A 21,799-nucleotide genomic window follows, 5' to 3' on the forward strand; every position below is an offset into this window, starting at 1 on the left:
ATGACTTTTGCTATACCAGGAAAAAAGTGAAAACCGGTACAGGCCCCGGTGTTTCTGCACACTGGGATTCACCCTTATACTCACCAATCTGTCGTGAGGGTGAATCCCGCAGTAGGAGGAGCTCTGGGTGGGGCCGTGGGACGAGTTCCCGCCCCCCAGCATGCTGCCGTGGTAACCCTGCTGGCTCATGCTGCTGCTACTGCTGCTCCAGGGGTCGCCGCTGTGGTGACCGTCTGACATAGAGGGAAAGGAGAGAAGACAGGTACATGTGAGTTTCGGTCGTCTTCGCTTCATGCAGAAACATGAATTTCAGAAAAAACATAGACGTGAATGTGTTAAAGAAAAAGCCGATTAACAACAATCAATCACGCAAAGGAGCTTTACAATAAACCGGCATATACTGTATCTGCTGTCTGAGTAAATCTTCTCGCTCATCGAGATGCACAAAGTATATAACGCTATCATGATGTGTTCAAATGCAACCTTGTAAAATGTCGTTTTTAAATCCAGGAGCTTGAATAAATCCAGTTGTTTGAAGTTTTCACCGCAATATAAAACAGATTCAAGACAGGAAATTACGAGTTGTTTTACTTCCTAACTCGAGCTCTCAGCAACCTTGAATACATTATTAAAACTATCAAACAAAAAAAATCAAAGCAAGTATCGAAATAAATACACTCAATATGTCATTTCTGATCATTTGAATAGTGTGTTTTTTATGCAAATAACCACGAGAGATGACATTTTATTTACACTGACTTTAAGAATGTTAAAATCATAATGCTTCTGGAGCTAAGTGAAAAAAGTTACTCTGGAGCCTTGCTGGTGATTATAGGTCAGAAAAGGCAAACATTGCAATCGGCAGGTCAGACTTTTTTTCTTGTTATAGTAATTTGCATCCCAACTGTTTAGATGCACATTTGAAGAAATGGCTGTGCGGGAAGCAGCGTTACCTAGCAACGTTCACATTGCAGAGTTTGTTTGAGGATTTCAGCTGAAGGAAATCTGTCCACATCTTCCCTGATCCAAGCTCAGGAATCCGCTGCAGGGAGATCTGATGTGTGTGTGTGTGTGCATGTGTGTGTGTCTGTGCGTCTACCTGGCATGAAGAACGAGCTTGGGAAGCCAGCGCCGGGAGGTTTGGAGGAGGGGTATCCCGGTGAGTCCCGGTTGTAGTCCGCTGTACTGGCAGACGGAGCGTACACCTGCAACACAGAGCACAGAAACACACGCCGTCATTCAGGGATCCGAACGAGACTTGCTCTCATGGAGCTCGCAGCCCAAACACACAACATGAGGCTCGGCGGGGGAGCGGCTTCGGACAGAAGTCATCTTCCACCCTGATTGACAGCTCCTCAACTCGAGACGTCAACAACACCCACCCCACCCCCTTCTTTAACTGTCATTGGTCTTGGCTTTTTATTTTCTGGGAACCGTGTCATGGTTTCTTAATTTAGTGAACGAAAGAACACATTTTACAATTTACAAGAATAAATAAAAAATGTAATGTTATGTATTATGTTGGTGTTTTATATGTTTTTAAATATATTTATATATATACACTTTTTTTCAAAACAAATAAATGGCAAATTAAGCTACTTTTGAAACTATTTGAAACAATCTTTTAAACGTTTTTAAACATTATTTTAAAAGCAAGATTTCCCCCAAAAAATATGTTTCTATGGAAGTATGTCTTAAATTATCTTCATATATCATTTATAGCTTATTTTAAATTAAAGCAACTGTGTATAAAGCTTGTAAAGGATTTTATTTGTCTTACGTTTTGCTAAATTAATAGATTTGTATTACTTTTCAAAGGGGTTCAAATTATTCAAGGTTTTTAATTAAGAAAAAGATGATTATCTGGATTAAAACACAGATTTGCACTTCAGTGGCACTTAAATAGCACTTACTTATGGTACTTTTGTAGTTCGACTATGTTGAGGAAATGTTACTTCAATTCAATTCAATTCAGTTTATTTGTATAGCCCAATTTCACAAATTACAAATTTGTCTCGGAGTGCTTTACAATCTGTACACATAGACATCCCTGCCCCAAAACCTCACATCGGACCAGGAAAAACTCCCAAATAACCCTTCAGGGGAAAAAGGAAGAAACCTGGAGGAGAGCAACAGAGGAGGATCCCTCTCCTAGGATGGACAGATGCAATAGATGTAATGTGTACAGAAGGACAGATTTAGAGTTAAAATACATTCAATGAATATGACAGAGTGTATGAATAGTTCATAGTAGGCATATTCCACGATGGAGACCTCCACGATCCATCAGGCAGATGGCGGTGGGGAGGAGGAGGGCGGAGTCTCAACAGGACAGTGGCGTAGTCATGAGCAGGAATTCCACGACCCAGACGATCCATCAGGCAGATAGATCTATGCCGTCTCATAGGGTCCGATGACCCCATGAGACGAAAGTCAAAAGGACTTCCGGGAGAAAGCAGAGTTAGTAACGTGTGATTGTGAGATGAAAATTCATCCTTAAGGAGAGTAAAAAGAGGAGATAGGTACACAGTGCATCCTAAAACGTCGGCCGGCAGCCATAAGCCTATAGCAGCATATCAAGGGCTGGACCAGGGCAAACCTGATTCAGCCCTAACTATAAGCTCTGTCAAAGAGGAAGGTCTTAAGTCTACTCTTAAACGAGGTGACTGTGTCTGCCTCCCGGACTGAAATTGGAAGCTGGTTCCATAAAAGAGGAGCTTGATAACCAAAGGCTCTGGCTCCCATTCTACTTTTTAAGACTCTAGGAACTACAAGTAGTCCCGCATTTAGTGAGCGTAGCTCTCTAGTGGGGCAATATGGTACGACAAGCTCCTTAAGATATGATGGAGCATCACCAATCAAGGCTTTGTAGGTTAAGAGAAGAATTTTAAAAGTGATTCTTGATTTTACTGGGAGCCAGTGCAGAGCAGCTAGTGCAGGAGTGATGTGATCTCTTTTCTTAGTTTTAGTGAGAACACGAGCTGCAGCATTCTGGATCAACTGGAGGGACCTAAGAGATTTATTAGAGCAGCCTGCTAATAAGGAGTTGCAGTAATCCAGTCTCAAGTAACGAACGTGAACCAATTTTTCTGCATCTTTTGAGACAAGATGTGCCTGATTTTTGAAATATTACGTAGATGAAAGAATGCAGTCCTTGAGATTTGCTTTACGTGGGAGTTAAAGGACAAGTCCCGATCAAAGATAACGCCAAGATTCTTTACAGTGGTGTTGGATGCCAGGGCAATGCCGTCTACAGAATCCACATCACCAGATAATTGATCTCTGAGGTGCTCAGGGCCGATTAAAATTACTTGGTTTTGTCTGAGTTTAACATCAAGAAGTTGCAGGTCATCCATGTTTTATGTCTTTAAGACATGCTTGAATTTTACAGAGTTGGTTGCTCTCCTCTGGTTTTATCGATAAATATAGTTGAGTGTCATCTGCATAACAATGAAAGTTTATGGAGTGTTTCCTGATAATATTGCCCAAAGGAAGCATGTATAAGGTAAATAAAATTGGTCCAAGCACAGAACCTTGTGGAACTCCGTGATTAACGTTGGTGGTTATCGAGGCGTCATCGTTTACAAATACAAACTGAGATCGATCTGATAAATAGGATTTAAACCAAATTAGTGCCGTGCCTGAAATGCCAATCGACTGCTCCAGTCTCTGTAACAGGATGTCATGGTCAATGGTGTCGAATGCAGCACTAAGGTCTAACAAGACCAGGACAGAGAGAGTCCTTTATCTGCTGCCATTAAGAGGTCATTTGTAATTTTCACCAGTGCCGTCTCGGTGCTGTGGTGTTTTCTAAATCCTGATTGAAATTTCTCAAATAAACTATTATGATGTAGAAAGTCGCACAACTGATTTGCGACCACTTTCTCAAGGATCTTGGAGAGGAAGGGAGGTTAGAGATCGGTCTGTAGTTAGCCAATACCTCTGGATCCAGAGTGGGCTTCTTCAGGAGAGGTTTAATAACAGCCACCTTGAAGGAGTGTGGTACGTGGCCTGTTAGCAGAGACACATTGATAATATCTAATAGAGAGCCGCCAATTAAAGGCAAAACGTCTTTAAGCAGCCTCGTCGGGATGGGGTCCAAGAGACAGGTAGACGTGTTCGAAGTAGAAACCGTTGAAAATAATTGGTCACGGTTGATATTCTTGTTGTTCTTAGTTTGTACTCTAGGTTGAAATGCACTTATTGTAAGTCGCTTTGGATAAAAGCGTCGGCTAAATGACATGTAATGTAATGTAATGTAATTTTGAACAAAACAAAAAAATGCTTAAAAATGATGACATCTTAACATTGTATTATTACTATAACTGAAGAGATTAAAAAAGTTCTTCTTTTATATAGAATACGTTACTGATTGCTTAAACTCCCAGGTGCATCACACTCCTGTGACCAAACACTGCAGTGGTGGACCGCCCAGCTCATTTGAATATACGGACACGTAAATGTCACACATAAATAAATGAAGAAATACTGACACCATGTTGAAGACATACAGAAATGCACAAAAATGTTTCTTTAAGATGTCTTGTTGATTTATAATTATATTCATTCATTCCTGTTTTTATTTATTTATTTATAGTGTCCAAATGAGCATGAAATATCACTATGACCCTGAAATTCTGTCTCTAACAATGGATATCCGATGCCCAAAAAAATTGCGCATAACCAGACATTAGCCCCCCCCCCCCCCTTTCTTTGAATCCTACAAACGCCCCTGGGCATCAGTCGTGCAGTAGACTCGCAGTAAAACGTGAGACCACAAGCAGAACCAGCTCCAAAACAGGTGACGTTATTCCTCAGCAGCACAGCGGCTGCGTGAGAACACAATGCCTGTGTTTGGTCATGCCTTCGACTGGGGGTCCCCGCAGCATGCCTCTGTGTGTGCGTGTGTGTGTGTGTGTGTGTGCGTGCATAGCGTGCGAACACTCAGCCATGACGCTATAGGCCGCGCCGCATGATGCAAAAAACCCTGGAACAGCTGCTGAAAGCGCTCCTCTCTCCGCTCTCCGACTTCTCCACTGATTCCCATCGAAATGAAAAGGCCCGCGCTCCACAGCTTCCCCCCCCCCCCCCTAATCTAGCGCGATCCCCGGGAACAGACATGAGCCGCTTTGTTAACTTCAGAGCATTTTGCATGCGGATGGAACGCAGATGCGGTGAAAGAGAGAATAAGATGATAAAACGCAGAGAGAAGAAATGAAAGAGAAAGACGGAAACAAAAGACACAAAATAAACACTCGGGGGCACTATAAAAGAATTAAGTAATAATAATAGATACATCAAAACAAGCATTGTCTCACTTCCCACACTATCCCTGAGAGATATTATTAAAAACAGAAAACTGACAAACAAAAACCTCCTGACGCTTTTGTCGGATCACTAGAAGGTTGTTCCTCTTCTCGAGCTTTGAGCTTTTAATTCTGAGGGGAAAAAAATCAAATTTCCTTTGAGTGGCTTTGTGTTCTTAAATGTATCGGACCAAATGTGGCCAAATCCACTGGGTATTTCACACACTGAATAACTTTGCAACAATACTCTAAATGAGCCTTTTTTCGTTCTCAGGAAAGGACAGACACACAAATTAAGGTGTCATCTGGAACCGAAAATGGTTCTTCAGAGTGATGCCACAGAAGAACCATACAAAGAACCTTTCATACCAGAGTTCTTTAAAGAACCATTTCCTTAAAGCGTTCTTCAAAGAACATAAAGGTGTCCAAAGAATTTTCAAATTCTTATTATTTTAGGCACCATTTCTGGTTCCAAAAAGAACCTTTCAAATCAAGGTTCTTTAAAGAACCAATTCCTGAAAGAGTTCTTAAAAGAACCTATAAAGGTGTATCAAAGAACCTTCAAAAAATAGTTATTTTAGGCACCACTTCTAGTTCCACAAAGAACCTTTAAAACCAAGGTTCTTTAAAGAATCATTTCCTTAAAGAGTTCTTCAAAGAACCTATAAAGGTGTCTCAAGCGAAAACATGGTTCTTCAGTAAGTGATGATTCTTTGTAGAACCACAAAGCCTTTTAAAGAACCATATAAGAACTATTATTTTTCTGTCCGTATAGTGAGGGCACAAGGGGGAACCGGGAGGCCCCTTTGCGAAGGGATTCAGTGGGATTACTGGAAAGCTACTGGCCCAATTGTCAGGGCACTTGGTTGAAGGATGTGAGGTTGGAGAAGGAGGAATCCAAGAACCCAATTTTGGAACAGATCCAAAATCATGGAGAAGATATATAGTCTTTCATCTATGTTCAATGTGAAGGCCGACACGACTCAAGCGTAAATTGTTGGAACCAACGGCTGCCGGCAGTGGAACTCTAGCAAAAATATAGTATCCGGAATCTGAAATGACACGGCGTGCATTTGAAAAATGTTCAGCAAAATGAGGTTCAGCCCCCCCCCCCCCCATACAGTGGGTTCACACTGTTGTCACTGTTCAGTAGCAATGTCTACCACAACAATCAGGACACCTGAGGACGAAGAGACACTGGGAACTGATGTTGAGGAGCAAGGGACCACTGGGAACTGTGGGAGAGAAAGACTAAGGTCAGAAAACACGCACCCACGCACTAACACACACACAAGCATACATACATAATAAAGGCACACACACACACACTGACTCACACAAACACACACACCTTGCAGACGCACAAATGTAAATACACAGATGTAGGGTGCTAAGTGGAGTTAATCAGCTGGGAGATGCCTGGTGCCTTCCCACAATGCACCTTGCCAGAGTTTTAAGGATGCAAATCCGTCATTCTCTGCACTTGCACACGCACACACACACACACACACACACACACACACACACACACACACACACACACACACACACACACACACACACACACACACACACACACACACACACACAGTATCTGTAGATGTCATTATACTTCAACTAAAATCCCCCCAAACTTCCTCCTCCTCCTCCTCCTCCCCTCTGAGAACTGAGTCTTCTGATTATAAAACCACATTTATTGACCCAAAGCTTGTCCGCGAACATGCTCACACACACACACACACACACACACACACACACACACACACACACACACACACACACACGCACACACACATGCTTATGTTGTAATGGAGAAAACTTAGATTCATGTCTCACGCCACGCCAGCATATTTTCCCATTGAATATGTTGTTCGGCTGGTGACGAAAGACTGTGATTTGTAAGTGTCTGTGTGTGTGTGCATTCACGTAATAGTGTGTGTGCACATTTTTGTGTTTGTGTGTGTGTGTGTTTTAACGAAAGACAGAAACAGGTGCAGAGTGTGTTCAAGCCGGAGGAATGCAGAGAGACACAATAACAAACGTGCTTCCTGCAGTCTGTAAAACACACACACACACACACACACACACACACACACACACACACACACACAGCAGTATCAGCATTCCCACAGTTTCTAGCAGGCAGACCTCGGGCCAATCCAAGAGACCCTTGACAGTTACGTAATTTCATTGACAACTGGCCACAAACCAGTGAGAATTAACAAGAACAGCCAAAAGAACCCTAAAGAAAAACCAGTCGCACCAATCGCGGAACCTTACTGACCGCCCCCTTCTAAGTACAACCAGACATAATCAGAACCGATATGACCAGTTATTGTCCAGACCACAATAGAAAAAAGTTTGGAGCGCCACAACAAAATCTGCAAAAACACCAATACAAAAATGGAACTTCTGCAGTGTGACACTAACCAGTGGAACCAGTACAAGTAGGGTCAGTACCTCAGTAGAACCCCGGTAGTGTAATAGGAGCTGCATTGACACCAGTTAAACTCATTCTCTGTGTAATGACTCAATGGAACCACCTCTGTATTAGGATATGAAGCTGTTGAAACTATGATCCGTAACCAGTGGAACCACAGAAACCAGCTCTTTGGACCACAACAGAAGCCCACTAGAGACCTAGTTATTGCACCACGATAGACCCCGGCAGAAACCAGTGGAATCAGTTCTCTAACCTGCTGATCAGCATCTGTTCTGTTTTGTGACCGATCAGGTGACAGTCCATCTGGTTTCAGCTGGTACCAAACATGCAACAAAACACAATGGAACCCAGTGGAACCAGTCCTGTACACTAGAACATAGAAACCAGTCAACCCAGGAGTTGTATTACAACATTAACCAGATTGAAACCCGTCCTGTACAACAGCGTATGGAAACCAGTAGCAGAGCACCACAGTTGGAACCCTGAACGGAGTGGGTTGCGGAACCGCCCGCTGGGTCGGGATGTTGAACAAGATGGGACCATAAAGGAACATTCCACTGGAAACTGATTCCTCAAGCAGCTGAGGCGACACACACAGACACGTCTTCAGCAACCAGCCTCGTAGTACAAATGTAATAAACGTGTAGTTGACGTGTAGTACACATGTAGTACACGTGTAGTAAACGTGTAGTTGACGTGTAGTACACATGTAGTACACATGTAGTAAACGCGTAGTTGACGTGTAGTACACATGTAGTACACATGTAGTAAATGCGTAGTTGACGTGTAGTACACGTGTAGTAAACGTGTAGTACACGTGTAGTACACATGTAGTAAACGTGTAGTTGACGTGTAGTACACATGTAGTACAAATGTAGTACACGTGTATTATACGTGTGGCGGCTTTCTATACGTAGGCTGTACCTGGGCCCAGTACACCTACATTTGTTGGACAATATGTTGTTCCAGAAAACAATTGTGACAAACAATATTATTGTTGTTTTAAGAACATTTTATGTCCCTGATATAATGACAATATAACAATGCGATTTTGCCATTTTAGAGAGCAATGGACATGTAATCCTCAATTCAGATATTCTACAATATCAAAAATGATCGAGGTTTTGTCCATACATTGTTCATTAAGTTGATAGCGTAAGAAATAATCGAGGTCATGTCCATACATTGTACAATAAGGCTATAACGTAGAAATGATCGCAACCTTTTACCACATATCGTACTCTAAAAATATATTGTAAAATAAATGTCCAGTTATGTAAAAGTAAAAGTGATCAAGGTCATTTCTAAATACAATACATACATACAATATCGCACAATCAATCAACAACGTCCAAATGTATCGACCGAGGAATGCTAATTATCGTGAAGTCCAGGTCTATCGACGGCCGCCAAAGTATATTTAGCGGTTCATTTGAGCGCTTTTCATTTGACCTTCCTCGACCTTCCCAACCTTGTTGTGTAAGGAGCCGAGCTGGGAAGGATAGTTTAGAGTTAACAATAGAGCTCAGCTGGGTTGGCGCCCCGCTGATCTACCAACGACAACAAAAATCGGAAGAGCCAAAAAAGGAAAAGCCCACGGGACGTTAAATTTACGCCACATTTACAAAACAAACAAAAAAACAGAGAGGCTAAAAACAGAATGTTTCCGTGTTTCAGTTCTGACTTGTTGACAGCGACGGGAACCCCTGTAGGGGTTTTGTGTCAGTCTGGAATGAGAATGGAAAGAACAATAAAAGGAACAAAGCGAAATGCTTAAAGTTGGCTCCTGATGAAAACAAAAAAGACAGTAAAACGGAAAGAAAGGAAGAAAAGAAGAATGGGCCTTTTTTTGTCTCTGGGCTTTTGATGCTTCTTCTCTCCGTTATTGTCTCCAAATGTGGGGAGCATCTGTTCATCTTCTCCTTCCTGCCGCCGCCCCTCTGCTCTGGCAGAAAGAGGAAGGGGAGAAGCTCCTCCAGCTCTTCCTCCTCTTCTTCCACCTGTATCAACCTGAGTGAATGGCTCACACCTGTCTGCAGTCTGCCTGTCTGTCTGTCTGACTGTCTGTCTGCCTAATGATAGTCAATGTGATTCCCTCCCTGTATGTTTGATGTGGAAACGAACAAAAGAAGATGGACTTCTCTTACTTGTCACCATCTTCTCTTCACTTGTTTTCTACTCTCATGGTCTCTCCTCTCCTTCTCTCTTCTCCTTGTCTCGCCCCTCTTCTCATCTCTCGTTTCCTCCTCTCCTCTCCTTGTCTCTTCTCACTTCTCCTCGTCTCTCCCCTCCTCTCATCTCTCGTTCCCTCATTTCCACTCCTTGTCTCCCACCCTCCTCTCTTAATCCTCCTCTCCTCTCCCCTGCATCACTACATGTGTGTCCTCTGCGGCTTCTCAATTCTGGACGTGCAGGTCGACGTTTTTGTTTCCACTTCCCGTTTCAGTCGATACACTTGAAAAGAAAAAGACAGAAAAAAAGAAGAAGACTGCATTCTGTTTTACCTCCTCTCACCCCTCTTTCTCCCTCTCTCTCTCTGTCCCCCACCTCTCCCTCCTCCTCTTTCTCTCTCCCTTGTTCCCTCTTTCTCACACAGAGTTTACCAGCTTCATCCAAAGCAGATGTGCTGGAATGCGAACACTCAAAGGAGCAGTCACGAAACCTCTTGACAGACACACACACACACACACGCACACGCACACACACGCACACGCACAGAGTCAGCAGCACCTGTGCTTGTCCAATTTGCTCTCTCTCTACCCCCCCCCCTCTCTGTCCACAACCTCTCTCACTTCCAGCATGCTGCTTTCGCTTTCGTCTCGCCTTCACTCGCCTGCGCGAACACCACCGCGCCACGGGAAGCGCAAACAATCGAGGAGGAGGCGCAGAAAAAACACGAGCGACACACAACTTCAAGCGATTAGCGGCTCATTTACCGCGTCTAAATTTATTTTATTTTATTAGCGTTTAAGCTGCTCAGAAGCAAAATCCATCCGCCCGTGTGTCGTATCCACGTCCTCCATAACACCTGTAGACGCACCGCGTCTTCATCTCTCCGCTCACCGTGTACCTGTTCGCGTCGCGTCCGGAGGCACATGTGGGGGAGCGGAAATCAAACGCGCCGCAGACGGATCAAACACATTGTGTGTGTGTGTGTGTGGTGGTGGTGGGGGGGGGGGGGTTTCTGGTTTTTAGATGTATTTTTTTATAGCGTAGATCTGAGCCGCGGCCCTCTGAATCCTCTGAAGGTTAATTATGTTCTTGATTCAAAACACATGGATGGGGAAAACACTGCAAGTAAGTGCGTGCGCGTGTGTGTGTGTGTGTGTGCGTGTGTGTGTGTATATGAGAAAGCGGAAGGAAATCCCACCCACCACCTCCGAGCCGAGCCCTTTATTCTACCAACCTGCAATTGCACTATAATGCGTACCAGATGTACACACACACACACACACACACGCACACACACACACACGCTCACACGCACACACACACACACACATATAGTGTTTTGAGCACGGCTGCATAATTGACTCCATAATTGACTCCACATGATGCAGAGCAGAGGGAGAGACAACTAGATAGAGGGAGGAAAAGAGCATTATGAATTAAGACATAAAAAGAGGAAGTTTATAAAAAAGAAATAGTCAAGAAGATTTGATGTTTAAAGAGGAGGAGGGAAAGATAGAGATGTTTAAAAGCTTCATGTGGAAAATATTCCAAAGTATAAATAAAACATGAAAATAAGGAAAATATAAAGCAACAAAAAGGGAACAAAAAGTATATTAAGAACACCACACTAATAATATCATTATTAAGTAGGGACAAAGGGTGCTAGAAAGTCATGATGGAAACACAGAGCTCACTTAAAGACAGACAACACACACACACACATACACACACACACACACCGTGAGTAATTGAAAACATCCAGAGCCTTCACACACTCAGAGAGTTTCATGGACCGAAACACATTCTTCAACTCACTTGTAACGGAGCATGAACACACACACACACACACACACACACGAACACACACACTCCCTGTGGAGTTCAGGCTTCCTGTGGCTTGATTAGAGCCCCCTATGTGAAGACAAGTGGACTCAGCGTGTGTGTGTGTGTGTGTGTTAGCGAGGTGCACCTGTGACTGAAGGGGGGTCGAGTTACTCAGACAGAAAACACTAGGGGGCCGGACAGAGAAGGAGAGAGAGTGAGGGAGAGAGAGAGAGAGAAAAAGAGCGATAGGGAGAGAATGAAACAGAGAGACAGAGAGAGAAAAAGAGAGACAGAGAGAGAGAGGGAGAGAAAGAGAGAGAAAGAGAGAGGGGTGTGACACATGTGAGCGGCTGTACATTTTCTGGCCTTAAAAAAGTGTGTGTGTGTGTCTGTGTGTGACCGAGGAATGAGGAGTGTGAGAACAGGAACAAGTGAAATTGTATGTGAAGAATACTTTAAGGAGGAACCACTTCCTACTCACACACACACACACACACACACACACCACACACACACACACACATTCCTAATGCTTGTCCTTACAGCGTTTCCATTCATATTAATGAATGATTTATTTATCCAATTCCTCTTTTCTTTTGTTTCCTCTCTTGTTCTATTCTCTTGCTTCCTCCTCTCTTGTGCTCTCCCATCCTCTCCTCTTCTCCTTCCTTCTCATCTCTTGTTTCCTCCTCTCCTCTCCTTCTCTCTCTTTTCGTGTTTCCTTATCTACTGCCCTTATTTATCCTCTTCTCTCCTGTTTCCTTGCCTCCTCTTCTTGTCACTCCTCTCTTCATCCCTCTTATCCTCTTCATCCTCTGCTCTCTTATATCCTTGTCTCTTCTCTCCTTGGTCTCGTCTTTCAGAACTGCACTTTTGAAAAGGTGGTTCCAGGGTCTCAGGGAGGTGTTCTCATTTGTTTTGTTCATTTTTGGGCCACAATACTCTCCAAAGAGGAAAACTGAACACACTTTGGTAAACTTTTTGTCTGGCACTGTAAAGTCGGTCATTTGGCCGACACCCAGGAACTGGAGTCCCGTCGGTGTGGAGCTGGTACCGGTCCAGAAGGGGCTGCTGAAGGCCCGACTGAAGGTGGAGCACACGTATGTAACATGATGGATAATGTGACGGCTTCCATCCACATTTGTCGGGGGGTTCTATGCTCCTTGGGGGAGGAGGGAGAGCTGCTGGTAAATATATATAAATATAAGTTGATCTTATTCTGTGTCTGGAAGAATTGATTTTGTGTTTTTTTGTAATTCATAAGCTGAACTGATATGACAGTGATCTGGTGTCTCCCTGCAATGCATCAATAGTGGGACTTTGAAAACCAAACCACTCCTCTCCCCTCCTCTCCTTGTCTCTCCTCTATTGTCTCGTCTCCTCTCCTAGTCTCTCCTCTCCTAGTCTCTCCTCTCTTCCGGTCCTCTCCTCTCCTCCTCTCCCGATCTCTCCTCTCTTCCTCTCCTCTCCTGTCCTCTCCTCTCTTCCTGTTCTCTCCTGTCCTGCCCTCTCCTCCTCTCCTGGTCTCTCCTCTCTACCTGTCCTCTCCTCTCCTCTCCTGTCCTCCTCTCTTCGTCTCTCCTCTCTTCCTTTCCTCTCCTCTCTTCTTCTCTCCTGTCTTCTCCTCTCTTCCTCTCCTCTCCTCTCTCAGCAGAATGTGGTTCTATTATGCGCTGGTCTTCTCACAGACAGTAACCCAGTTAGCGTCTATTCAGCCACCAACCCTGTACACTCGGGATGTTTCACAGTTTCTCACAGACGTCTGACCCGCTCATGTTTGAGCTGCTGACCCCAGGTCAGTCGAACCGCTTAATGAGCTTCAGCTCGACAGCCAAACCGACATTGGGGAGGCCTGTGATTTTACTCAGCTCTACAGCACTGAGGTTTCTCTTCCAGGAAAACGATCTGACACACAGTGTGTTTTCCACTTGGACATTCAAACCTTCAAATGACTCATGAATCATTTTATGGAGCCGGTAACAGTCCTGAATCACAAAGAGCAGATGAGATGCCTTCAATGGAAAGAGAACAGAGAAAGTGAGGAAATCAGGAAGCTGCGTCCGCACAAAAAAAGAAGTGATATTACAAATTAAAGTCAAATAAACAAATTGGTAACAACTAAGTAAAGAAAAGGCGCAGGGAAAAGAGAAGAGGAAGCAGGCGGCGGTCCAGTTGTGTGGCGTGTTTACACTGCGGCCTATGAATGAATTCAAGATGGCGTCGGGTCTGGCCAGGAGCCACAGCATCAAAGAGTCAGCCAGACAGTGAAGTCACAGCGCTTTAATTGGCCACTAATTACACTGAGAGTGAGTGAGTGCTCTCTGTGGCCTCATCTATATATCTTAGAGAGAGAGTGTGTGTGTGTGTGTGTTTGTGTTTGTGTTTGTGTGTCAGCTGGTCGAAATTGAAAATATGATTTCCTGTCGAATAATAACTCAATCATTTGAGTTTCTCTATTTTTTTCTGACATTTCCATCGATCCATCTCTCAACTCCTCCATCCATTCATCCATTCACCCATCCGTCCGTCTGTTCTTCCGTCCATCTTTCCAATCCATCTATGTAAAGGGAAATCTGTTTCATTGTGTGGAGCGACCAGCCTCCATCAAATACAATGCACTATCTTAAATCATATGATTGAACTCCACACTTTGACATTTCATGGGGGAGAACGACATAGACATAAACCTCTCTCTCTCTCTCTCTCTCTCTCACACACACAGACTGCCCCGTCTCTCATTGAGTTAGGATCTCAGCGATTCCAGCATGTGGAGACAACCCAGATAATGTATTACACATCGGTTATCATATCGTAGTGGAGGGTTTTTTATTCTGCACAACCTTTAGGTTCCGTGGGAAAGTACTCATGACAAAACCACTTCCAAAAACTATATTACTGTGCAAATTAATAGCACAAAAAAAGACCCTAAGTGTGTAAAGACCTTAATCTTGAGTGTGTGTGTGTGTGTGTGAGTGAGATGAAGAGAGCCCCCTCAATTTCCGGGGGAAAGGAGATGTGAAAGGCTGTGAATATTAGCCTAAACACACACACACACACGCACGCATGCACGCACACACACACCCACAATAATTTCAGTGATGGGGGAATATTCGGTCTCATAGTGAACATAATGTGGCTTTATAATGTCCCCCCCTGATACAGGAAATAGCCAGAGGTCTGAGATGGTGTGTGTGTGTGTGTCTGAAAGGAGAAATACCCATCAGAGGAAGGAAATAACTAATCTCACTGTGGATTTCAGAGCATTGAGGGTTCCATAACTGTTCAGATGCTCACACACACACACACACACACACACACACACACACACACACACACACACACACACACACACAGACACACTCACACACCAGTGCATTCATTATCACCATTAGTACAATGAAAAACACATTATGTTCATCTCAGTTTCTAACGACAGCAAAATATCTTTCATCCCATTTCTAACGTGATATTTATTTTTTCTTTCTCTAAATATGAATACAAAAAAAGAATTTCCACAATAAATTCCTTTCTCTGAAGAGCATCTGAAAACGCCATTCTTCACTGTGACATGACGTATTTCACTGCTGTATATTAAAATGAATACATTCAAAGGTGTACATGTTTTAAAATAATAATCTATGTCTTTATGGATCCCTTTATTTGGAAAATTCAAGTTCCATGTTATTGTTACTGTCATCATTATCATTACTACTAAAATCATAATAATAACTGTATCTGCTCATAGCAAAAATATATCTTTCATCAAAATCTATTTTACATTTGTGTTCACGTGTTCATGTAGAGTCCGACCTCTGTGTGTGTGTGTTGACATGCTTTCCCCATCTGTGGCGGCAATATTCCACCATGTGTGTGTGTGTGTGTGTGTGTGTGTTGGTCTGCGTGAACATTTCTCCACAGGTGACGCTTCTTTACGAGTCACCTCCACACTTGTTTTATGAGCCTCCCCCTTTTCCTTTCAACCTGATTTTCTTTCTCTCCTTTTCTTCTGGCAAAGCGTGCGCCGCCCCCCTCCCCACCTCGCCCCCCACCCCGCCTCGCCCCCCTCCTCACCTCGCCCCCCACCCCGCCCCCCTCCCCACCTCGCCCCCCTTCTTCTCTCACCAATTTCCTTTGATTGAATTACTGCCACATGCTGCTGACTGCCAGCGATAGTTAGCGAGCGAAACGCCACGATCGACATTGAGTCCTGATGGGCCGAACGGGGAAGACGCAAAACAAACACACACACATACCCCCCGACACACACACACACACACATACACACACACTCATAGAAGAGTGTGTGTGTCTGTTTGTGTGTGTGTGTATGTGTGTGAGGATAATAGCACCACGATCGGAGGATCTTTGCCATTATTTGATTTTGACTTTAATATATGACATTTCTTGATTTGCAATTTCAAAAATTTAATTTAAATTTTCACAAATTCAGATCCCCCCCCCAAAAAAGAAGGTCAACCACCTGCCACTCTGTGGATATGTATATAAGCTCACAGGAGAGAGAGAGCGAGAGCATTATCTTTGTTGCAGTAGACAGGAAGGAAGACGAACAGAAGAGAAGCCCAAGGCGGAGGTAAAGAGTTGGCTATCTGACAGCTCATTCAGTGCTTTTATAAATAATCAATTATTAGAGTAATTAACAACAATCTCTACGTTTTAGAGAGAGACGCAGGGAGAAAATACTTCTGTCTCCACATCGGTTGTATCCTTTTCATTAGGGGTTTTGCCACGAGTCTCGGCTTTTTAATGTGTATTCTATACTTTATATGTTATATATTTTGACTGGACAGCCCGGCTCTACCTCGTGATGCCACGGCCACCTAAAGCTCATCCCTGTGACTGGGAGAAGCCCTTGGGCAAGGCACTTAACCCCCATCTGCTTTGGAAAAGACGGACGAGCGATCGGAAGACGCCTCTATGTGTCGTTCGAGCATGGAACGGACTGCTCTTTGGAAATAAACAACTCCAGTCAGACATCCAGCCCCGGGAGCCAGGTTTGACTTCAGAGAGCCACAAAGACCCAAAGAACATCAGCCGCTGGTGGTCGGTGTGCGCAGGAGACGTGGAAGTGGAAAAGAACACCCAGAAGAAGAGACAAACCCAGAGGGAAGGAGACGCAGAGAGCCAACGGACAGCCATGTCCATTGTTCGCCATGATGGACTCACTCGTCACACACACACACACACACACACTCTCTCAGATGGTGCGGTGGCAGCCGGCCCGGAAGCCAATCAAAACGCCCGTTGCAGGGCACGCGGCCAATGGGACCTCTGCTCTCCGCGACAGCCAAGCTGTCGGGGTGGGAACAAGAGAGTAGGAGGAAGCAAGTGTGTTCGGAGAGGACGGTTTTATTTTTATTTTCAAAATAAGAGGACGATAATTTTTTTTTTTTTTGCTGATTAATTGTTATCTCTGTTAATATTAATCTGGACACTGATTTCACCTGCGATGAATAGCATTAGCTCCTCAAGGGGTCTATTCATTCATTCATTGGGATCAATTTCTTCATTGTGTTTCTATTCGGCGTTTCATCTTCCTGTTTGTTGTTCAGTTGCCTGGGCGGCCGCCATCACTCAGGCACGTTCTCCCAAACGGAGCTTCACAAATAAATAAACCCCTGAGTAAATAAATCAGTGTGACGACTCACAGGACGCCCGGCCAGCTGAGCTGCTATAAACAAGAAACTCCTTAAATTAGGATTGTTTTGGGATAAAAATTGTGGGTACATCGTGGATTGCTCGAGTCTGTGTGTGTGTGTGTGCGTGTGTGTGTGTGCATGTGTGTTTATGTGTACACACTATCTTCTCACCTTCTTTAAGATGACTGACACGACATTGGAATCACATTTATGGATTCCAACTCCAAAAAGTTGTGGAGTGTTACAACACGACCGGCGTCGCCGGAGCGCTGGGTCGCAGGGACCCCCGTTGCCGAGGCAACGCGCCGGCAGGCACCGGAACCGAGCCCAAAAAAAAGCTAAGATGGCTGCCGCCGCGGCATGTTAATTGTTGAAGAGGGTGCAGACGGGGAGAGTGTGGAGAGCAGCGAGCGCGTCTGCTGGTGGGATGCTGGGTCAGTTATCCCGTTGCCACGGTGATGCAAGCTGGCGACGGACATTCACCGCAACATCATAACGTGCAACTAGAGCATCCGACACCAACCCAAAGCAAACCAAGCGCTAAGATGGCTGCCGCAGGAAACGAGTGACGACCAGGAACTCGGTTCACCTGCTGAGTCCTGTTTGAAATACTTTGAGCCAGATATTGTCATTTAATGGATAACATGAAATTATAGTTATCAGATCCAAATGAAAAAAGAAACTATCGTTTATTAGATATAAGTAAACAGAAGACTGTCAGATCAAACTAAACTCTAGTAACTTATCATAAGTGGACCGTAAATTAGAGTCAGAGTATGCTTTAAAATAAAAAACAATACACCTGTTCTGCTGCGTGTGTTTTTACCCTCTCATTATTTTACAGTAAAAAAAGAGAGAGAGAGAGAGAGATCACTTAAGCACTATACACACCGACATACATTAACACACTTAATCCTTCATCTCCCTCGTTTTGGCCTGTGGGGATTTTAACCCTTGACCTCTTCCCGTTGAGAGAGGGTGTGCAGCCATTAGCGTTACATCAGCGGACATCTCTTCATACCACCTTCCCACCACCTCCGTGCAGATCTAGTTCAAAGGTAATTCAGACCGGTTTACGGTGTTGACACAAATACATTTTCTGGAGGTCGAAGGCCAGAAAAAGTGCTTGAATGTTTCCTCACGCTCACCTACAGAAGATAAACTAACCACGGGGGAATGTTTGCTGAAGGAATAACGGAGGATAATATCTCGACAGGTCAAGCTCCAGCCAAACATAAAAAGCATGTTCAAATGGAATTAAGGTGGCTGGAACGCGAAAAAAAGGAAAAGGATTAAATGCAATAAAATGACGTGGGACGGAGATACCAACGCGGTTTTCATCATCATCTGACATTTTTGCGTCCTTTTTTGTCAATCCGCCAGTTTGAAACACTTTACTTCTGTTTGATCGCAGTTCAGAATTTCCGAAGAATATAAATAGAGCGGATGAAAAAGAAAAAAGTGGGGGTGGGGGGCAACATTAAATCAGTAAATAGAAGCCAGAGTACGTGGAGCGCCTGGTCGGTCATTTCCTCTGAGACGTTTACGGCTTCAGAGGTTGTTCCAAGAGCCTGCCAGTGTAAATCAACCCCCCCCCCCCCCCATCCACACACACACACACACACACTACCTCTTCACCCCCACCTGAACCAGGTTCAAACGGAGCGGACCGACGTACAAGACCGATCAGCTCGGTGATGCATAAAAACGTGAGTAAGGATTTGAGTTTCGACTCAAAGGTTACAATGGTAACTACATCGGCAACATTTGAGGCAACCCCCCCGCCTCAAACCACATGCATGTCCGTGATACAATACGCCGCGTTAAAAAAAAATCCTGTCAGAATCCCTTCAGATCGTACACCCTGTCAGCGATCAGATTAATTAATCCAAATCCTAATCCCCTGTCTCGGCCTGAACCTGTGCCCCCCCCCCCCCCCCACCCCCTCAAAAATCACCACAGAAAGAAACAGTTTTTCAGCGGCAGTGTGGAGACGCAGCCTGATGCGAGCCTCTAATAGCCAACATATGGAAGCTTGCTCGGTTGCCAGAAACACAATCAGGACTACATTATTTGGCCCACACTGGATTAATAAAGGAGCCAGATCAAAGAGCTGATTACTTCAGCACTCCAGAGATGCAGGATTCTTTTCTTTTTGTTCTCTCTCCGCGTTCGTTCCTTTATTCCTCTTTGTCGTCTTTAGCTCAGCCTTTTCATTTTTCCTTTGTTATTCCTTTCTTCTTTCCTTTCCATGACCAGGTATGGCCCCCTTATTGAACATGAGCGCTGTATGGAAGCTGGGTAGCATCTATCATCATGGCTATTAATGGTGTGTGTGTGTGTGTGTCTGTCAGTGAGAGAGCGATGCTGTTGGCTGGAGATGCATTTGAGTACAAACAGCAGCATAAAACAAATTTCGCTGGCCTGAGAGTGAAAACAGAAAGCGTCATGTCGGCCAGATGTCGGTCACATGCACAATAGATGGATAGAGACACTGTTTTGAAGCCTTGAGTTTGGAATTTTGGACGTCACCATCTTTGTAGCACGAGAAGGTGGCAGTACAACTAAATGAGACATTTTTTGGCTAAAATATAACAATTAGACTGAAAACATACATCGAAAGGGTTAAAAACATGAACAACTCCCAGAGAAGACAACGCCGTGGTAGGAATCGTTCAATCATCTTGTAGCCCCGCCGTAAAGCTTTAAAACTTTACGGTCTATTTGACTCTAAATGGAGCAACATTTACGAAACGAACATCGTTCTGTATTGAAGAGGACTCGAAACTAGAGATTGAGATAATAAACTTATGTCTACAATGTTTTACTGAGGGTAATAAATAGACTAATTTTCTTTCATGCAACAAGAGGAGTCGACCCCTGGTGGTCAGTAGAGAGAATGCAGGTTTTTTAGATACTTCCGCATTAATTAATTGCTTACAACCCTGGTGGGTGTAACATGGAGTGAGGCACCAACACTGCAGTGGTCGGGTTGGCAATCCTCCCACAACTAAAGGCACTGCACACAGAGACAAAATAACAACACTCATCCGCCTCCTCGACTGAACTCTGCATTACGCGCTCTTTACATAAGCTGCCACGGCCACCCGACGGCCAAACCGCTAACAGGAGTGTGCGCTAGCTGTTGGAGCCCAAACGCGCCGCCGCGTCGCATCGTGTTGTTGCCGCGTCGTTGCGCTGCCGTCGTCGCCCTGTTGTTTAAAGTGTGACAGCTGTCCGCCGTTAATCAGCCAGTCCTTGCAGTCTCCCTAACAGCTCACCACAGCATGACTGAACCACTAAACACACACACGCACACACACACACACACACACACACACACAGACACACACACACACACAACAGAACGACAGCAGCCCCATTATCCACTTTGATAATAATAAGACTTGGTTTTGTGTGTGCGTGTGTATGTGTGCTTGTGTGTGTTTGTGCGTGTGTAGGGGGACTCTACTGTGAACAATTGTGTCAACAGTGGTTTAGAGTGATGTCATACAGAATACAAACAGTACACACACACCCACACACACACACACCAACTTTATTCCCTTCCCAAAGGACACATTATGTTACTTAAGTTTGTCTTTTTGCCTTTTGCTGTGAAGCTTGTGCTTAGTGCTTTAGCACTTATGTAGGAAGACATGTGGAACAACACCCCAAAAAAGAGAACCATCCACCGACAATCATCACCGTCAGCTAACAGTAACAGGAAGAGTGGATCCAGCTACGCGAGCAGAGAAACAGAATACGGCAGAAACTACAGAAGGGCGGCGTGCTGACAGGCGATCCTAGCACACAAAGAAAAGATATAGAAAAGCTGAAGTGATAATGTAATACAGGCAGTGTTTTACAACTGTACGGGACATTAAATACATTTGTTTTTGTTTTAAACCCAGCTGGTCTTTTCATATGTGTTTTATGAAATTGCAGCCGAGTGAGTAAAGCTGGAACCAAAGTGTTGGCTGAATCCTGTGTGCCGCAAACACATCCTTACTTCTTCCAGTACAATCAGGAGTGTCACATGGTGAGTGAATCACTTTCTTCACATATTACTGGCCCTCCAGATAATGTCGCTGAGTCTAACGACAGCGGCCTGGATCGCCGAAGTAGAATGTAGATGTAAAGCCCCCTTAATGTCACAGTGAGTTTTGATGTTTTCCATTTAATTTAACATTCAATCAAACCAAAGCCAAAATGGCAAGTGAATTCAATACAATCTACCGCCATGGACCTGTGTAGGCGATCCACAAGCGTCAGTTCACACCTGTGACTGGAAAGCGTCTCCACCAAGCAGCGACCTCTGGTGCTCATGGAAACAACGCGGAGCTCGTGCGGAACTAGCGCGGAGCTAGAGAGGAGCTAACGTAGAACTGCCAGAC

At 44.3% G+C, this 21,799-nt stretch overlaps 1 protein-coding gene across 6 annotated transcripts in view; it reads right to left on the reverse strand.

Moving 5' to 3' along the window:
• Positions 1–21,799, reverse strand: part of LOC130204886 (transcription factor 4-like) — a 216,077-nt gene that overhangs the window by 40,144 nt on the left and 154,134 nt on the right. For all 6 annotated transcript variants that reach the window (XM_056431859.1, XM_056431860.1, XM_056431862.1 and 3 more), the window contains 2 exons: positions 1,100–1,205; positions 85–233 (listed from right to left, as the gene is read on the reverse strand). In XM_056431859.1, the coding sequence (XP_056287834.1) occupies positions 85–233; positions 1,100–1,205 (255 nt within the window). The remainder of the gene's footprint in view (positions 1–84; positions 234–1,099; positions 1,206–21,799) is intronic.

This window comes from Pseudoliparis swirei, chromosome 15, assembly GCF_029220125.1.
Source record: "Pseudoliparis swirei isolate HS2019 ecotype Mariana Trench chromosome 15, NWPU_hadal_v1, whole genome shotgun sequence".
Classification (NCBI taxonomy): Eukaryota; Metazoa; Chordata; class Actinopteri; order Perciformes; family Liparidae; genus Pseudoliparis; species Pseudoliparis swirei.